General features: G+C 41.4%; 1 protein-coding gene across 1 annotated transcript; it reads right to left on the bottom strand.

Annotated features, from left to right (window-relative positions):
* Positions 1–1,173: 1,173 nt before the first annotated feature.
* Positions 1,174–1,386, bottom strand: LOC101594540 (60S ribosomal protein L38-like). Its single transcript, XM_045141969.1, has one exon. It carries the CDS (start codon positions 1,384–1,386, stop codon positions 1,174–1,176), a length of 213 nt encoding a protein of 70 aa, XP_044997904.1.
* Positions 1,387–19,983: the final 18,597 nt, after the last annotated feature.

Consider the following 19,983-nt stretch of genomic DNA (forward strand, 5'->3'; position numbering starts at 1 on the left):
CATTACTGGGAGACAAAGAGCCCCTCTCTATAGACAAGTACTTCCAATACAGACCACCAAAGAAGCCTGGGCAAGAACTTGTGGCCCAATTTGCCTCACACTTTTTAATGAAAAGGCCTGGAAGACAGATGGAATTAGCTCTATACTTCCTTGAGCAACTTTCACCTGGCATCTATTCCTTCTTTCTTTTTGTTTTGTTTTGTTTTGTTTTGTTTTGTTTTGTTTTGTTTTGTTTTTTGAGGTAGGGTGTTGCTGTGGCCCAGGCTAACCTGGAATTCAGTATGTAGCCTCAGGGTGGCCTCGAACTAATGGTGATCCTCCTACCTCTGCCTCCCAAGTGCTGGGATTAAAGGCAAATGCTACCAAGCCTGGCTCACTATTCCTTATTTCTAACATAAGGAGAAAGTCTACCTTAAAACACTGTTGACTGGAATAATAAATCATCAATGCTATCTACTGGTAACCATTGTTAGTTGTCAAATGTTGATTAAAGAATATTATGTGCTGAAGCTGGGCATGGTGGCACATGCCTTTAATCCCAGCACTAGGGAGGCAGAGGTAGGAGGAGTGCTATGAGTTTGAGACCATCCTGAGAATACAGAGTGAATTCCAAGTCAGCCTGGGCTAGAGTGAGACCCTACCTCAAAAAAAAAAAAAAAAAAGAATATTATGTGCTGGGCTGGAGGGATGGGTTAGTGTTAAAGTGCTTGCCTACAAAGACAAAGGACCCAGGTTTGATTCTCCAGGACCCACATAAGCCAGATGCACAAGGTGGCGCATGCATCTAGAGTTCGTTTGCAGTGGCTGGAGTGCCCATTCTCTCTCTTTCTCTCTCTCTCTCCCCCCACAAATAAATAAATACCTTTTTTTTACTTTTCAAGATTTTTTAAATTTTATTTATTTATTTTATTTTTTTATTTATTTGAGAGTGACAGACACAGAGAGAAAGACAGATAGAGGGAGAGAGAGAGAGAATGGGCGCGCCAGGGCCTCCAGCCTCTGCAAATGAACTCCAGACGTGTGCGTCCCCTTGTGCATCTAGCTAACGTGGGACCTGGGGAACCGAGCCTCGAACCGGGGTCCTTAGGCTTCACAGGCAAGCGCTTAACCGCTAAGCCATCTCTCCAGCCCACTTTTCAAGATTTTAATACATTCCAAATGGTGGTGTCTGATTCACTTCAGCTCCTTCACTGCCAGACCAGGGGGTAGGGACTGTTTTAGCTTCTCGGACTTCTCCTTGTCTGTGATGACCAAGGTGTACAGGTATCTGCTGCAGCGCACCCTGAACTTTACATTGTCCTTGTTCTTCTTGATCTTGACAGACTTGGCGTCCTTCCACCTGGCCGTGAGCAGAAAGTCCTTCATTTCCTCAGTTTTCCGAGACATGGCAAAGCAGCAAAGGCAGGGCAGACCAGCACCTGAAGAGCACCCAGAAAGAAGCAAATAAATACTTTTTAAAAGAATATTATGTGTTACAAGTAGTTAGAAAATAATAAGATAAATGTTTGTATTTGCCAATATTAGACATACTTATGATATGCCTTGTGAACCCTTTCTCATCCTTCTCCCCTTGGTTAAGTAGGAGCTGTTCTCTCTGGAGTGAGTACGCAATCAGCCAGACTAACCAGTTCTGTACTCTATGGGGTGTTTGCCATGTTCACTACTCAGCAAAAGTTATACAAGAATAGTCAACAACAGATCTCAATTCAATTCTGAGTTATCCCATTCCTAAGACACCTCCTTCCAATTGTTATCTGACCTTTGACCTTCTTGCTAACCCATTGGCTCATTTTGATCACATATGTTCCATGATTTCTGACCAATGGCTTCTGAGCAGGCCCACCTACTCCTGGGGCAGAAACGTGGCCTTTGATTCCCTCCCCTGCCCTTTCTCCTGTGCTGAACCCATCACCGTCTCTGTCCAGGGTTTTAGTATGCTGTCTATCAGAGGTGCATAAGCTCTGGCCTCAGGCTGAATGGGCAGCAGAGTAGAGACATGACCTTTGTGGAGGAAGAAGGTTACAAAGACCCAGACATAACAGATACATCTTTGGGACCTGTTAGTGTGATGAGAAGTAACTCCAATAACCAGTTAGACAGATTTTTCAGCCCACCATTGCAGACTAGAACACCATCCATTTATTCAAAAGTGCAAAGCTCTGCACAGGTGTGCTGAGTTTCCAGGACACTGGGGAGTTGTGTTTTAAACATAACAAAAATAAATGTTTCTTTTCTTTCCACATTTACTTGCCCCATCTTTCGATCAGTCTCCCCCAGGGCAACAACTCACTCATAAGTCCTTGGAGCCAGTTATATGGTGCCAAGTCCATATAGTCAAATGAAACCATCTGGTCCACAGTAATGAAAGAGGCCTGTTTTCAGTACCACGGGACAAGCTAAGGAAAGGAAGAGACCTGGTCTATGCCCCAGAGACATTTTCAACATGCCAGACATATGTGGGCAGCCTAACTTAAGTATGAATGAAAGTACTAAGTACAGAGTTAAGGTTTGTGAAACCATTTGTGGTTCTGTAGCTACTCACCTCCAGAGCAAGTTTTCTGGAGATGAGTAGCTACACCAGCACCATGATCATCATCTAAGAGCTTGTTAAAAAGGTAAGTTCACATCCTCTTTCCAGACCTGTTAAGCCATACATCAGGGAGGTGAGAGAAGGAAGGAGAAGGTGAGCAATCTGATTTCAACAAGCCATTCAGGAAAATGACAACCACAAAGGTTGAAACCCACAGTCCTTCTTAACCTTCACCTCACTGGAATTCTGGGTGCTGTGGATATTGTCTCGTGCTGTAGCCTGGTTGCCTTGGTCTCTACCCACCTGATGCCAGTACCAACCCTCCTGCCCCCCCCCCATCATGACGATGGCAAACATCTCTGGACCTTGTGAAATGTCTCCTAGAGGGCATAGTCAGCTCCACTTGAGAACCACTATTTTATGAAGAAGTAGTTCCTAGTGTGATTGGAATAATTATGTACAATATAGTTGTAGAGCATCAATAATGATCCATACCCAGAAGCATAAAGTTATGTTTTTCTGTACTATTCAAGGAAAAGAAAATTCTGCAAAGCCCTCAAAGGGTAACAATTCAACACACATTTCTGGAAAAGTCACTGGGTATCTATCCATTATAGGGTGGCTATTTTCTTCTGTATAAGCTTTTGTTCGTTTTTTTCCCCAAAATGGTCAATTTCACATTTGTATGATAAACATAACACAATAGAAGTGAGGGAAAAATGACTGGAATAAGCTGAGATTTTTGTTCATTCAAGTATTTCTTCCTTTACTTCAGTCTAGCAAGAAAGGGATGAGTTACAATGATGTATGTGTGCCTTTTTACCAAATCTCCCCACAATAGAATCATTGGTTCACCGTACGTTTTAAACTGCCCATGGCCTTCACTGTGTCCTCTTCTTTGACAGCAATCTCTCATGCAAGTTTAGACTACCAAGTTCTTGCCACTAGTAAGTTTCATATCTTTAAGCTTGAAAGTCAGTTGTTGGTGCCAAGAATTTTCTATGCCCAGAGCCATAAGCTAATATTCACAATTGTCTAATACTACAACAGACCTATAGCCTGGATCCTGGCTAAATAAACTGGGGTTCAGCAGACCTACCTCACATCTCCTGGGAACTGTAGACTCTCTTGGATATGTGTACTCTCAGGACCAGACCTTGTCAATCAGATCTGTGTTCTGGAACATCTTTCCAGATGATTTCCAAGTACATTAAAGTTTGAAGATCACTAACTTGGATCCCTAGGATGGTAATCACTTGAAAGTTAGAATCATATACTCAGCATCATGTTGCTCCCTGTATTAGTTCCTTACTGCTGCTATAACAAATTACTGCATGCTTAATGGCTTAAGACAGAACAAATGTATTGTTTTAGAGTTCCAATGTTGGTAAACCAAAACTTACTTTCCTTGGGCTAAAATCAAGGTGTTAACAGGGCTATATTTCCCATAGGGGAGAATCTGTTTCCTTTCCTATTTAGCTCTAGGGTCCAACAGCAACTTTTGGCTTTCTTTCCTCTTTCTCCAACCAAAGCCAGCAGCACAGCATCTTCCTATCAAATCTCACAATCCTCATCTCTCCTTCCTTTTCTCTCTCCTCTCTTCCTTTTTCACTTACAAATATACTTATAATTACTGTAATCCCACTAAGAAAACCCATAAAATCCCCCTACCTCAAAATCATTAATTTAACAGAACTCTCTTTGGCCATGTCAGGTGACATATACACAGGTTCCAGGTGTTCAGACATAATTATTGGATTAATAGGCTAAACTGACATATGATGGCTTCTCCAGAAACTCCAGCTTTCTCTGGAACAACCTCTCCTATAAGCGTTCAGTACCCTTGAAGTAATCATCATCATGTCCCTCTCCACTTCCATGTGGGGACCACTGTACACCATGCTGGCTCCTTCTGCTGCCTGCCATTCACACCTTTGACGCTGTGTCTAGTGAGAGCATTAGTATCAGCCATCATTTTCTTCCACTCCCATTCTATCTGCCAAGAGCCATCCCCCACACTGTCCTGTTATTTTTCTCCCCACTGTCTTTGTCATGGTGTGTATGTACCAGGCCAACTTTCTGCAGCCAGCCTGTTGGATGCTACCTTTCAAATCTTCCTGAATAGTCACTTATTTGCAGACTTTAAATGTGTCCTTCTTGGTAAGACACCATTTCTTTCTACATTCTTCCCCAAGGCTCACAATAAAACATGAAAAAGGAGGCTTGGAGAGATGGCTACCTACACAAGCATATGCACCCAAGGGGGGCCTAAGACTACCTGAGTTTGATTCCCCAGTACCTGCATGGATATGGCCACACACATCTGTAACCCCATTCCTACAGGGAATTGAAACTGGAGAATCACTGGGCTCATGAATTAAAAAATGTAACTCTGTAAAAGATTAGACCCAATTGCTAAAGACATCACAGGCCATGGTTACAGGACAGTGAATTACCATGCTGGAACTGAAAGGGAAATTTCTCCTTCCTGGATACCCCCATAATGTTGGAATGCACTATGGAAGTAGCTGGAAGAAAATGGTCACCAACCACATGAATAAGCAGGGGACCCTGCAGACTATGACCAGCTGGACAAGATGTACACACTTGTACAATAGTGGCACACAGCCTCTGTGGGTTACCAACTGTTTTCTGATTGGACATAAGGCCCAATCAGTAGGAAAGAATTCGTACCTGGTACTGGAAAGCAAGTCTGATTCCCAAAGTGAAGAATATCAGACTTCAGAGAGAAGCCCCCACCATTCTCTGGAGAAAAGTGGGCTTGCACAGCAAAAATCTCTCAAGTGACTTTGAATGCCCCTGTTAAGCCAAGCTGCTCTCACTCTTGGTTAGAGAATCTGCTTCATCTTACAGATGGCAGAGAAAATGGAAAAGAGTCCAAGTCCATCAATAAGACAAGAAAATAACCAACTGCCCACCATGAGACTTGTTACCTCTCCCACATTTGCCAGGGTTCAGGAGAACTACCAGTGGAAGTGGTACCATTCACACTGCTCTTACTGCTAACCTGACAACCAGCTCCACAGTGATGGTAGCAGACACAGTGATCAAGCACAACCTATCAAAACAGAAACCCAGAGGCTACAAAGAACTTGGCACTAAATCAGACTGCCAGCAGGCCTTCCATTGCTCAGGGATCATTGTGGAAGAGGGGGCAGAAAGATTGTAAGAGCCACAGAGTGGGTGGGAATACCCAGAGGCATGATCCCCCACTATCCCACTGGGACTGACTGAGGCCTTCACGATCCCACAGTGAATCTCATAACCCCACAGAGGAGGCCCCCAGGGAAACAGAAACTGGGGAGAGGGAATAAAAGGGTATAATCTGTTAAATATATATATATATATATATATATATATATATATATATATATATATTTAAAAAAAACTGTAGCTCTGGAATTAGTGAGAGACCAAAGGAAATAGGTGAATGAGAGATAAAATAGGGTCACAAAACATTCTCCTTTTGCCTCTGCACACATGTGCACAGGGTGCATGCATTTGTACAAACACACATGAATATGCCACATACACACACATACACAAAAAATACACACTACCAGCACACAAACAAGTACAAAAAGAATATGTAGGAGAAACTGGGGAGATAAACTATAAGAACAAACTGAAAGCATGACCTATGAACCTATGAGAATGAAGTATGGGAAAGAACTATGAGAATATTTCCTATGGACCTTACAAATAACTTTTCTAATATTACTGAGAGATGCTTAATTCCTAACCTGTAACCTCCCTAAAGTTAATCTTACAACTGTGTGATCCACCTGCTTAAAGCAATGTGACTGGGTTTCCTCTACTTTGGTGTACCTTTGGCCTCACCAGCACAGATGACCAATTTTGACAAGTAATGTTTAAAGGTGCTGACATCTTAAGCTATGTTTTTTGCCCAATTTTCTCAGAAGCCTGGTGGTACGCTAGACTCAGAGCAAACATATATGCCTAAGAAGTGCTGATCATGGTGTTGAAGATAATGAGGTCAGTAACGATGAGCCCACAGCTCTGTTGAAGACAGCAGGTGGGCTTAATGTGATGGCAGTTGTGATCAGAGTGCATGCGTGTGTTCTGGGCCAGCAGAATCTTTAACAAATGTTTCAGGATTATTGTAAGTCAGACCTCATCTCTGAAGCAGACCTAAAATGAACCCAACATGGCCCAGGGAACTTTGTGAAAGAAGGTGCAGAAAGAATGTCAGAGACACATGGTGGGTCATTATGCACAGAGACATTGCGTCCTACTCATAACTGATGGCTAACCCCACAGGCACGACCCATATTCCACAACAAGGAGGGTCCCTGCAGAGGGGGGAGGTCAGGGAGGAGGCTAACAATGGTATCAACTTGACTGTATTCACTGAGTAGAATACTAATAAAAATGATTTTTTTAAAAAAATAAAGAGTAATAAAAAAAGAAAGACATGAAAAAAAATTCCTTACCCTTGGCTAACTCAAGGAACACTTGTTTATGTAATACTGGCTTTTTGCTGTTCAGCAAAAGTGTCAATGAGTACCTGTAAGGAGGGGAAGAAGCCACAGCCGCAGGGACAACAGAGCAGCGGTGACAGCAGGTTTACTAATGGCTTGAAGTAAACTTCTCTTCAAATTATGTTTTCCTTAGGCTGCTGTTAACCCACTCCTGGGATGGATTTACTAGGAGTTAGTGCTCCCAACTCTCAGGCTCTGCTCCTAGAAATAGTTTACCCACCTCTGAGCAGAAAAGACACACATGTTCCCAGACACACTTGTACCAGATACATGATAATATAGATGATAGATAGATAGATAGATAGATAGATACATAGATAGATAGATAGATAGATAGATAGATAGATAGATAAATGATATGAAATTGGACCAAACTATAACACCAATCCAATTTACTAGGTAATCCTAATTTAGTTTGGGTTGTCAAGGAATTCAAATGAAACGTTTCTTGGCCATACCTAAAGCTAGGAATGACCAAGAAACATCTCTGGCTATTGAAACAAAATCAGAAAGTGCTGAGAATCTCTGGGAAAGTTGCTTTCCTTAAAAAAAAAAAAAATCAACCTTTTCTTCTTCTTTTTCACTTATTACTCCTTCAAGGAAAAGAGATGGCTGGACCTTCAGCAGCTATGTGGTACACATGAATTGCAAACTTCAGTAATAAAATATTTGAGCAACTGAGTTAATACCAATAACTTCCTATCTCTGGGAATCTTGTTGCATGACTGCAAAGCCATACTGCTTGTTTAAGTGGGTTTTATGGTGCCTGTTCATTAGGTTCTCCCACCCTTACAGCCAAACAGAAATCCTCACTGCAGCCACAAAGAGGTGTTAGAACTATTGTTCCTTCACAAGTTGGTGCCTTTAGCCAGCTGAGTTTTTGACACCTTCTCAGCTTCACCGCCACAAATCCATCTCTTCTTTCTTGATATTCTGTCCTCATTGACTTACTTCTCAAACTACCAACTCTCATAAATTTTAGTATAGCCCTAAAATGTCCTGCTTTCTAAAGAACACACTGTCTTGGGACTCCCACCATCTCCCTCCTAAAAGACGCCGAAGGGCCAGGAATAAGCTGTGGGCTGGCAAGAGCCTCCAGCTGAGGAAGGAAACCCCTCAGCCAACAAGACCACCTGAGTGAGGAACTCTGATGTTGGGTGAAGCACACGTGCTTTCATGAGCCCTTGAGGTGCTTGACAACCACTGCTGTGTTGCTATTGCTCGTATTTCTCAGATACCTTCTTTACCCGCAAAGAGCTACACAGTATTGGGCCCATCAACCTTCCATCGTGGATGACAGAGGAGGGCATGAGGTCCCCATTCCCTCCTGAAGAGTTAGTAGCAAGGGATGGTTGCTGGTGGCTGGGGACAGGAGACGTGTTCCGCAGTGGTGGCAAGTTGCCTGTGCTCTGGTAAATAACCCCCACCCATACTCAGGCAGGCCACCCTAATTAAACTCAGTGAGTCACACAAATACATACACACAAAAGCAAAACAAAAAAGGCATCAAAGTAGAAAAGATACTAATGGGGAAGGAGAATGGAGATGGGAAGGAAAAGCAAGTAAAGGTAATGGGAGAAGCTCATGATCAAAATGCATTATGTACATGTAGAAAATTTCCTGGTAAAAAATAAAGTTAAAGAAACTGAAGTCTGTGGATTATATTGACTTATCAAATGCCTAATAATGAGCTGGAGAAAAGCCCTGGCTCCAGAATTAGGGTTCTTTGTACCACATACAAGAACATTCCTTATTCTACAGAAAGCTGTTATTTCAAGTAAAAAAAAAAAAAAAAAAAAAAAAACTTGCAAATGAATTGACTCTATAATATTGATTACAAATAATACTTTTTCCTTCTCAAAGGAATCTGTATTTAAACAAAACATAATGGGAGCTTGAGGGGATGCTCTCAGTGGTAGAGGGCGTATTTCGCACGCACAAGGCCCTGGGTTGACCTCCACAACCACCAGTAAAGAACGGAAAGAAGAAAGAAATGCTGCTGCAGCTCAAATCCCGACACACCACCTCACGTCCACCAAGATGATGGCAGGGAGAGAGAGGACTTAGTGAGAGAAACTGGTGCAAATGAACATGCAAAATATTACAGCCAGTATTTTTACAAGTGTATTAATTGCCTTTGCGCTAGTGAGACAAAGCACCTGACAGAACAACGTAACAGAAGGAAGGGTTGATTTCTGTTGGTGATGTCAGTGGGCTCCATCAGCCATGGCAGGGAGAGCGGAGCAGCTCACATCATGACAGTCCAGAAGCAGGAAGGGGGGAAACAAGCATTCCATTAGTGTTCTGTTTTCCCCCTCATTCCAGCCACACGTCAGCCCATGAGATGACGCTGCCACATTCAGGATGGATCTTTCCTGCTCAGTTACTCCTCGCTGGAAACACCCTCGCAGACAAGCACTCTTAGGCCCTACCATCTCCAAATGATCCTGAGTGCATGCAGCCAAATAGGCAATGAATATGAAACATCACAAACAGTATGACATCTCCTCAAATAATTAAAGATGGAGTTATGGAGAATTCTGGCCAAAATGGTGACCACCTAATTGAGATACACATCCCCAGGAAAGAAACGCAAGGCTGTTCTGCTCAGTGGAATGGGTCCCATAGCTGGAGTGGGGAAACAAGTCAGAACCAGATCCAAATATGAGCCCACTCTCCATTATCAAGCTTCCACCAATCATGGGCTACAAGAGGGCCTACACCTATTAAATTCTCTATTAAAAAAGTAAGGGTTATCCCATTTGTCTGGTGCTAACTTACTCTCCATTGGAGAATCTGCTTCTCTTTTTCAAATAGACACAGATCCTAAGGAGAGAACCACCCCATCATATATCAAAAGGGCCTCAGCTGAAACTGAGAATAATTGGCGAAACAAGCAAGGGTGCAGTTTTCCTGGTGAACCTGGTACCAGCACCACAGTGTGAAGGAGACCAACACAGTGAACAATCAACTCCTGCCAAATCAGATATCAAGAGACACAGAGGCCCCCATCACCTCATCACTGAAGCGGACCAAAAATGAACCCAACATGGCTCAAGGAAATTTTGTGGAAGAGGGGGGCGGAAAGAATGTCAGAGCTACATGTTTAGTCATGATCCACAGAGGCATTTCTCCTACCCATAACTGTAGGCTAATTCCACAATGCATGACCCATATACCTCAACAAAGAGGGTCTAGGGGGAGGGGATAAGACATGGACGAGCCTAACAATGGTACCAACTTGACTGTATTCACTGAGTACAAAACTAATTTTAAAAAAATCAAAAAAAATGGAGGACATACGCCCAAAAATTATGAACAGGAACTCAGTGGATATTTATGTACCAATTTTCATTGCAGCATGATTCACAATAGTCAAAAAGTAAATATAACCCAAACCTCCATTGTAATAAACTCCATAGAAGAATAAATTTACAGGGGAATATAATTTAGCTTTAAAATGAAAGGAAGCTGGGCAGTACACACCTTTAATCTCAGCATTTGGGAGGCAGAAGTACAAGGATTGGTATGAGTTCAAGGCTACCCTGAGACTACGTCATGAATTCCAGGTTGGCCTGAGCTACAGCAAGACACTACCTCAAGGAAGGGTCAGGGGGGAGGGCGTAGGACATGGACAAGCCTAACAATGGTACCAATTTGACTGTCTTCACTGAGTACAAAACTAATTATTAAAAAATTAATTAATTTAAAAAAGCTATTTGGTCCAAGGTCTTGTCTACTGAATATTGCAAAATCAAGGTTACTCAGATCATGCAATGGAATATATGATAAACAGAATGTCTTATAAAAAAATAAAAAATAAAAATAAATAAATAAAATAAAATTGTGATGCATATGCTAAGTAAAATAAACCAGTAGTAAGTAATAGTACTACAGTACTTCTGAGTCATAGAGAAAGAGGGGCAAGTGGTGGTAGCCCTGTTGTAAGGAAAGAAGACTGGCAAGTATTGATGTATTGAGCAGAGAGTTTCTGTTTTGCAGGATAAGGGGTCCTGCAGCTGGATTGTGGGGTGGTAGCCCAGTGTTGTGTCATTACTGCCACTGAATTTCATCATTGTGGTGGCAATTTTTGCGCAGTGTATTGGACCACAATTTTTATGTATTTTAAGTAAAGAAAAAGAAAGGCAACATAAATTGTGAATTTTTTTTTGTTCACTTTTGACAAAGAATTGGAGGCACTACAGCCAGGATGATATCCTCAGTACTACTTGAGCCCTACCCAAAATTAAGTGTGAACTGCATGCAGAACTTTGGAGCGCAGTGGGAGATTAAACAAAGATGAAAGCATTGTCAGTTTCTGTAGGTGTGAGGGGCCATGCCGGGGTTATTTCTCAAAGACTATTATTATAAATCAATCATGTTGGGAAATATAGATGTGAGTTGTGTCAAAGTTGAAATCGTGACACTAGGCTAGCCTATTTGGGTAAGGAGAAAAAAAAAAGCCTTCTGTTCCCGCAATTAATGTCCTCATTCCTAACAGCACTGTTACTGCTTAGAAGCAGGAGAAGCCATCAACCCAATAGGAAGGAAGGATTTTTCTGCTCCTGTTGGGCCAGTTAGGTGAAAAATACACTGACAAGGAGTGTATTCATTCAGCCACCTGGGGAACAGAGATGATCAGACTCAAGTGTTGCCCACCAAAATTCAACAGTATTTTTTTTAATATTTTTTGTTCATTTTTTGTTTATTTATTTGAGAGCGACAGACACAGAGAGAAAGACAGATAGAGGGAGAGAGAGAGAGAATGGGCGCGCCAGGGCTTCCAGCCTCTACAAACGAGCTCCAGACACGTGCGCCCCCTTGTGCATCTGGCTAACGTGGGACCTGGGGAATTCAGCCTCGAACCGGGGTCCTTAGGCTTCACAGGCAAGCACTTAACCACTAAGCCATCTCTCCAGCCCTCAACAGTATTTTTTTTTAATTTTTTATTTATTTATTTGAGAGCGACAGACACAGAGAGAAAGACAGATAGAGGGAGAGAGAGAGAATGGGCGCGCCAGGGCTTCCAGCCTCTGCAAACGAACTCCAGACACGTGCGCCCCCTTGTGCATCTGGCTAACGTGGGACCTGGGGAACCGAGCCTCTAACCGGGGTCCTTAGGCTTCACAGGCAAGCGCTTAACCGCTAAGCCATCTCTCCAGCCCTCAACAGTATTTTTGACAAAAGAGCACACTATTTTTCCCCAATTTTTTTTCAATTCTGAAATTATTTTATATTTACTTAAAAAGTATAAAAATCATACAGAGATCTTCTATTTTCCCTTGACTCACATTCTCTTTTCCCACATTGCCATAGTTGCTTTCTTGTTCCTCTCTAAGTGCTTCTTTACCATTCAGAATGCCCCCTTTCTCCTAAATCCTTCAGCATATATTGCATAAAACCAAGGGATCCTGAGGAGATAGCTCAGTCCCTAAAAACATGAGGACATGAGTTTGATCCCCACTGGGCATATGGATGTACCTATAATCTCAAATCAGGGGAGAAAATGGAGACAGGCATATCTCTGGGGATTGCTGGTCATCATTCCTGAGGGATGACACCAAAGAATGTTCTGGGCCTCCAGACACACACACACACACACACACACACACACACACACACACCTGCACATACATGTGTGCCCACACACTTACAAACATACATGTGATGGCTTGATTCAGGTGTCCCCCATAAACTTAGGTGTTCTGAGTGCTAGGTTCCCAGCTGATGGAGATTTGGGAATTAATGCCACCTGGAGGCACTTTGTAGTTCAGGGCCAGCTTATAGGTATAGCCAGTTTCCCCCTTGCCAGTGTTTGTCACACTCTCCTGTTGCTGTTGTCCCACCTGATGTTGGCCAGGGGGTGATGTCCACCTCTGATCATGCCATTATTTTTCCCTGCCATCATGGAGCTTCCCCTGGAGTCTGTAAGTCAAAATAAACCCTTTTTTCCAAACACTGCTCTTGGTTGGGTGATTTCTGCCAGCAATGCAAACCTGACTACAACAATGCACACACACACACACAGCACAGCCCAAGAGCATACTTTGATGGTGCTAAAGTAGTTCTGCAATTTGTGAAATTTAGCAATAGTTTAACCTATAGTCCACAACCCATTTTTTTCACCTGCACCAATAATGTCTTTTAATACATTGTCCTCTCCGCAAGACCCTGTCAAGGACCACACATTAGATTTAACATGTCATATCTTTCTAATGTTTTTAAATCTAGAATAATTCCCCAGTCTTTCAGTAGAGGTCAGTTCATCTGTAGAATATTCTTCAACTCAGCTTGGCAGATGTTTCCTTTCAGCTAGTTTCAGGTTACATAGACTCCACCAGATGCTACATAAAGTGGCATGTGTCCTTCTCAGAGCACCACATCTGGAGGCACACAAAAGTCCATCCTTGGTGATATTAATTTTTATTAGTAGGTCAAAGTGCTGTCCACTTTTCCCACTCCATATTTGATGCTTTCCCCCTTAGCACCTAATAAATACTCTATGGAGAAACATCTTGAGACCAGGAAAATATCATGATCTGCACCTAAATTTACACTACATCTGTGGCATCCACTGATGATTCAAGCCTAGGAGCATCTTTGCCAGGATGATTTGTAAAATAGTAATTTTTCCACCCTCTTGCTCTCTCTTCGCATTCAGCAGTTGGTATTCTAGTCAGAGAAGAAACTTTTTTCTTCCCTTTTCATCTATCTCATTATTATCAGAATGGACTCACAAGTCAATGGAGTACAGTGAATTACTGTTCTGATTTCTTTCAATGCTCAAATTTTGCCAAATTTATCCAGCTGGAAGCCTCTCAAGCTGGCTCCTATAATTCTCTTGAAAGGTCTCTATCGCTTTCTAGGAATGCTTCCTAACTTTCTGGCGTAATAATATATTCCTATTCCCACATTTCTTTTTTAGCTTTTAAATTAAAACTTATCCAAAGTAGTTTATAAAACTTCTCTATTTTAAGCTGGAAAGATGGCTTAGCAGTTAAGGCACTTGCTAGCAAAGCCAAAAGACCCAGGTTCAATTCCCCAGTATCCACACAAGCTAGATGCACAAGGTGACACATGCATCTGGAGGTCATTTGTCGTGGCTAGAGGCCTTGGCACACCCATTCTCTCTCTTTCTCTCTCTCTCTCCTTCTCTCAAATAAATAAATAAAACATTTCTTTAAAAAAATTCTCTGCTTTGGGCTGGAGAGATGGCTTAGCGGTTAAGCGCTTGCCTGTGAAGCCTAAGGACCCCGGTTCGAGGCTTGGTTCCCCAGGTCCCACGTTAGCCAGATGCACAAGGGGCGCACGCGTCTGGAGTTCGTTTGCAGAGGTTGGAAGCCCTGGCGCTCCCATTCTCCCTCTCTCCCTCTATCTGTCTTTCTCTCTGTGTCTGTCGCTCTCAAATAAATAAATAATTAATTTAAAAAAATTCTCTGCTTCAAGTAATATTAAGATCATGCTCTTGAGCATTTTGGGGTGGTTGGTGTTTTTTTTTTTTTGTTTTTTGGGGGGGGTTGTTGTGGGGTTTTTTGTTTTTTGTTTTTTTTTTTTTTTTTTTGGTTTTTCAAGGTAAGGTCTCTCTCTAGCCCATGCTGACCTGGAATTCACTACAGGCTAGCTTTGAACTCACAGTGATCCATCTGCCTCAGCCTCCTGAGTGCTAGGATTAAAGGCGTGCACCACCATGTCCAGCATGTTGAATTATTTTTGTTCTATTGTGATTTACAATTGTGTTTTATATGAAAGAAATGCCATTTCTACGATTAATTTATTTACATTTCCTCCCTCTTCAGACAAAAATTATAGACTTTTATTTATGAATGATTAGTTATAACATTCAAACTACTAGCAATTTGCTTTATTATTAGTTTTGCTTATCTTTCTTAGCCACAGGGACTAGCTTCTTTAGCCAAAGTCCTCTTACACCTTCTCTGCTCTAGTCCTGGATTCACTCATTTCCCAGTAGAGCCCTGGTTTTATTAGAAAAGAACTGTCTGGGGCTGGAGAGATGGCTTAGCAATTATGTCAATTGCCTTTGAAGCCCAAGGACCCAGATGTGATTCCCCCAAACCCACATAAGCCAGATGTACATGGCGGCACATTTTTCAGGAGTTTGTTTGCCGTGGCCAGAGGCCCTGGTGTGCCCCACCCCTCAATCTCTCTCTTTCTCTCTCTCTCTAGTAAATAAAGAAATAAAATGAAATATTTTAAAAGAAAAAACTGTCTGTTTAGTCACATTTTCAGTGACTGGCTGTATGTCTACATCATGAGACATCTTTTGACCAACATAGTTGACATGGGGAAAGACCAGCTTTGAAGAGACTGGAGTTGGAATGCAGGCTTCATCATGCAAGAATATGGGCAAGTTGTTTAACTTAAGCCTTTGTTTCCTCATCTTAAACCAAAAGAATTACATCCACCTAACAGACTTAGCTTAAAATCTCCCAACTCCTGGTGTATTACAAGTTTGCATTACTTTTCCTCTTTTAATCACAGCATTGTGCAATTTGAATCTGATTTTTTTCCTTGTTGTAACCACTTCATCTGCTTCTTATGAAACCCCAAAAAGCACAAATTATTTGATGGTGATATTTCTCATGGAAATCTACCCAGAATTGCCAGTTCCCCCATTGGTGTGCCAGGATCCATTCACATGCAACCCGCTTAGTGATCCCATCTTCTTTTCCCTACCTTGTGTGCCTTAAAGTGAGAGGCAATACCATGTGGAGGATAAAAATGCATGATTATGTCAGTGTATGCACACAAAGCACCTGACAGAGCTTAAAGACTGCCTGAAAGCTGTGAATGTAGATAGGTTCATTGGCTATGAATGGCTTCATACCAAAAACCTACATTAAACATCACATCATATGGGAGAAACTTATTCCCAAGAATACTGGACACAAGACAAGAAGTCCTTTTATCATTTCTGCATTTAACATAGTTCAAAATGAATGTAACAGTGCTATAAGTTTTCTGAAAAATATGAACTATAAGGATTAGAAGGGAAAGGTAATACTATTGTCAGATAAATTTCAGAGAATTAATAAAATATTGGAATGTATGAACTATACATTATAAATAAATTTACAAAAAAATAACAATCTTCCATATTAGCAAGGATGACCTTAAAATTAAGATGCCATTTGTAAATCTAAGATCCATGTTTCTTCATGAGGGGACATATAACTTGTATAAGATTTAAAAACAATATTCTGAGCTGGGAGATTGCTCAGTGGTTAAAGGTGTTTGCTTGCAAGCAGCTGACCTAAGCTCAATCCTTCCATAAAACCATAGCACATAGTCTGCAATGGCAACATGCCTACAGTAATGAGAGGCAGAGCCAGGAGAATCGGGAAGCTTTCAAGCAGAAAAAGAAATCCTGTCTCAAGAGAAAGTAGAGAGGAGAAACACCCAAAGCTGTGTCCTGGCCTGCAAGCACACACATAAGGCATATACATAAATACACAACTAATAACAGTAGAAAAAAATAGTACTCCATTAACGAATATGAATGAAAGCCTGAGCACATGGAATAGCACCAACTGTTCATGATGGATTGACCTTTCAGAATAAGGGTGTCAGTACTCTCCAAATTAATCTGCACATGCAAGGGAATCCAATCAGATTTCTAAAGAAATTTTATAGAGAGAATAGTGAAGGTCATTTTGAAATAAATGAGCAAGGAGGGGATGGCCATCCCACCAGTCATGGAGACGGATGACAAAGCGATAAAAAGAGCATGGTTTGAGAATCAGGACTTGACAAACTCAAAAAACTGATATTCTTTGAATTAAGACAACACGTAGCTTAGAACTGTGTATAAGAAGTGTGGTGCAGTGATGAAATGACGGTTTGCAGATTGTGATGGGAAAATGGATCATTGTGGTGAGGCTAAAGAGACTGGGCATTATAATTTATATAAAAACTGTCCATCAGATAAAGACTTAAGTATGAGAAGTCAAACTATAAAGAAAATAAAGGAACAATATAAAGAAAACTAAATATGAATTTTAAAGAAAATGTAGAATAGTTACCAGACTTCAGGACTAAAACCTTGAAAACATAGATGTTTTTAATTATGAATTTGATTCAGTCAAAAAATTTTTTAAAGCAACACAGACAAAGAAACAAATGGATGTTTGGAAAAATTATTTGTAACAACCAAAACCAAAAAGAATTTAAAGCCTATAATACACAAAAGTAGTCCTAAAAATCATTGATAAACAAGGCATGAACCCCAATTTTAAAAGGAGCAAAGGCAATTCTCAGGGCAGCACAAGTAACTAAAGAGAATTTTTTAAATGCTCAAATTCTTCAGTAAACAAAAAAATTTCACAATAAAATATGAATATAAGGGACCTGGAGAGATTAGCAGTTAAGGGACTTGCCTACAATGCCAAAGGATCCAGGGTTGATTCCCCAGAACCCACATAATCCAGATTCACAAGATAGCACATGCATCTGGAGTTTGTTCACAGTATCTGGAGATCCTGATATGCCCATTATTTATTTATTTCTTTCTTTCTTTCTTTCTCTCTCTCTCTCTCTCTCTCTCTCTCTCTCTCTCTCTCTCTCTCTCCCTCCCTCCCTCTCCCTCCCTCTCTTTCTCTGCCTCTCTCACACTTAAATAAATAAATTAAATTAAAATATTTTAAAAATATAAATACTAGAATATAAATAAATCAAAGTAATTTCACAAGATGGGAATTCTGATGTACTGCTGAGGACACTGTAAATTGGTACAGTCATTCTAGAAAGCAATTGCCCTTTTTGTCTCCCAAATCTTTTCTGAATCGTTAATTCAAAGAAATCTCACATAGTGCAGAAGGAAACCTGCCTGAGATCATTGCCTATAGTGTGGCTTGTAAGTAGTAGGTCTTGAAGACAATCTATGTGTCCATCATTAGGGAAATAGTAAAATACAGTGGATGCATGTCATTGCCAAGGGCTGGAGGTCAGGAAGTCTAAGGAGTTAGTGTTTAAGAGGTCAGTGTCCAGTTTTGAAAAACAAAAATTATAGAGATATATAGGATACTGCATGTGGAACAATGTTGAGGTACCCAGTGCCAAAATCTCTACACAGAAAGAATGATTAACATGGTGAAATGTTAATCTGGGGCTGGAGAGATGGCTTAGTGGTTAAGAGCTTGCCTATGAAGCTTAAGGACTCAGGTTTTAGGCTCAATTCCCCAGTACCCACATAAGCCAGATGCACAAGGTGGCGCATGCATCTGGAGTTCCTTTGCAGTGGCTGGAGGCCCTGATGCGCTCTCTCTCTCTCTCTCTCTCTCTCTCTCTCTCAGTCTCTCTCTCACATAAATAAACAAAAATAAAATGGTAAAATCTACAGCCAGGTGTGATGGTGCACACCTTTAATCTCAGCATTCAGGAGGCAGAGGTAGGAGGATCACCATGAGTTCCAGATCAGCCTGGGCTAGAATAAGTTCCTACCACAGGGGAAAAAAAAATTGCAGGGCTGGAGAGATGGCTCAGCCTTTAAGGCACTTGCATGCAAAGCCTATTGGCCAGAGTTCAACTCCCCAGCACTTACATAGGGCCAGATGTGCATCTGGCATGCATTTGCAATTAGTAAGAGCCCTGTTGAGCTCATATTCTCCCCCCCCCTTCCTCTCTCTCTCTCTCTCTCTCTCTCTCTCTCTCTCTCATTCTCTCTTACAAATAAATAAATAAAATTTTTAAAATAGTAATATCTAACACTAAATCAGACGGCCACAGGCTTGCCATAGCTTGGGGAATATTTTGGAAGAGGGAGTGGAAATACTGTAAGAACCACCGAGTGTAGGAATAACCTGGGACACAGTCCCCAACTTCCCCAAAGGGACTGACTGAGGCCTTCATAACCCACAGTGACTAGTCCCCTGGATAATGGGAGTTGGGGCAAGGGGATAATTAATATATACCCTGTTATATATAAAATAAAATTTTTTTAAATAATAAAATCAGTCTTGAGAGATGGCTTAGCAATTGAGAAGCTTGCCTGAGAAGCCTAAGGACCCATGTTCAAGTCTCCAGTTACCGCATAAGCCGCATACACAAGGCTGCACATGCACACAAGGTGTGCATGCATCTGGAGTTCAAATGTAGTGGCTGGAGGCCCTGGCATGCCAATTCTTTCTCTCTCTCTCTCTCTCTCTCTCTCTCTCTCTCTCTCTCTCTCTTGCTCTTGCTCTCTCCTTCTCTCTCATAAAAATAAATAAATAAGTAAAATGAAAAATACTAAAATCTATATTGTGAATATTTTACCTCATTTTTAAAAAATTTTAAAAGGAAAGTGAATGCACACAATAGAAAACCTTACAAGTTACAAACAATGACCTAAGTATAGTCATAGTGATGTTGATTTTAAAAGCAAGATTGAGAGGGCTAAAGACAGCCCTGTATGTAAAGTGCTTGCCTTGCTAACTTAAGGATGTGAATTCCATCCCAAAAACCCATGAGGAAAAAAAAAGGCAGGGGTGGTAGCATGCACTTGCAATCCCAGCACTGGAGAGGTGGAGGCTGGAGTGGATGCCTGGAACTTGCTGGCCAGCCAGTCTAGACTAATTAGGCAAGTACCAGGCCAATGAGAGATGCCGTCTGAAAAAAAGATAAAAAAGTGGATGGTGTTCCTGAGAACCAACACCTGCCATCATTCTCTGACCTCCACAGGCACATGCACATACACATACATGTACTTGTGCATGTGTGTGCTTGCATACACACTCATGTGCATGTGTGGGCTCACACACACATCTACACAGAAGATTGAATGAGAGGTGGAAAACAAAAACATACTCTAAACAACATCACTATCTTACTAAGACACATTTTTAAAGATTCATTATCAAGACAATAGCTTGAAAACTTGTTCAGGACAGGGAACTAGGAATAGAGGTTGGGGTTATAATAAGGGAAAACTAAAAG

This window comes from Jaculus jaculus, chromosome 1, assembly GCF_020740685.1.
Source record: "Jaculus jaculus isolate mJacJac1 chromosome 1, mJacJac1.mat.Y.cur, whole genome shotgun sequence".
Taxonomy (NCBI): Eukaryota; Metazoa; Chordata; class Mammalia; order Rodentia; family Dipodidae; genus Jaculus; species Jaculus jaculus.

Excerpts from the sequence above, each read along its gene's own strand:
- LOC101594540 (XM_045141969.1), bottom strand. The coding sequence starts at position 1,386 with ATGTCTCGGAAAACTGAGGAAATGAAGGACTTTCTGCTCACGGCCAGG.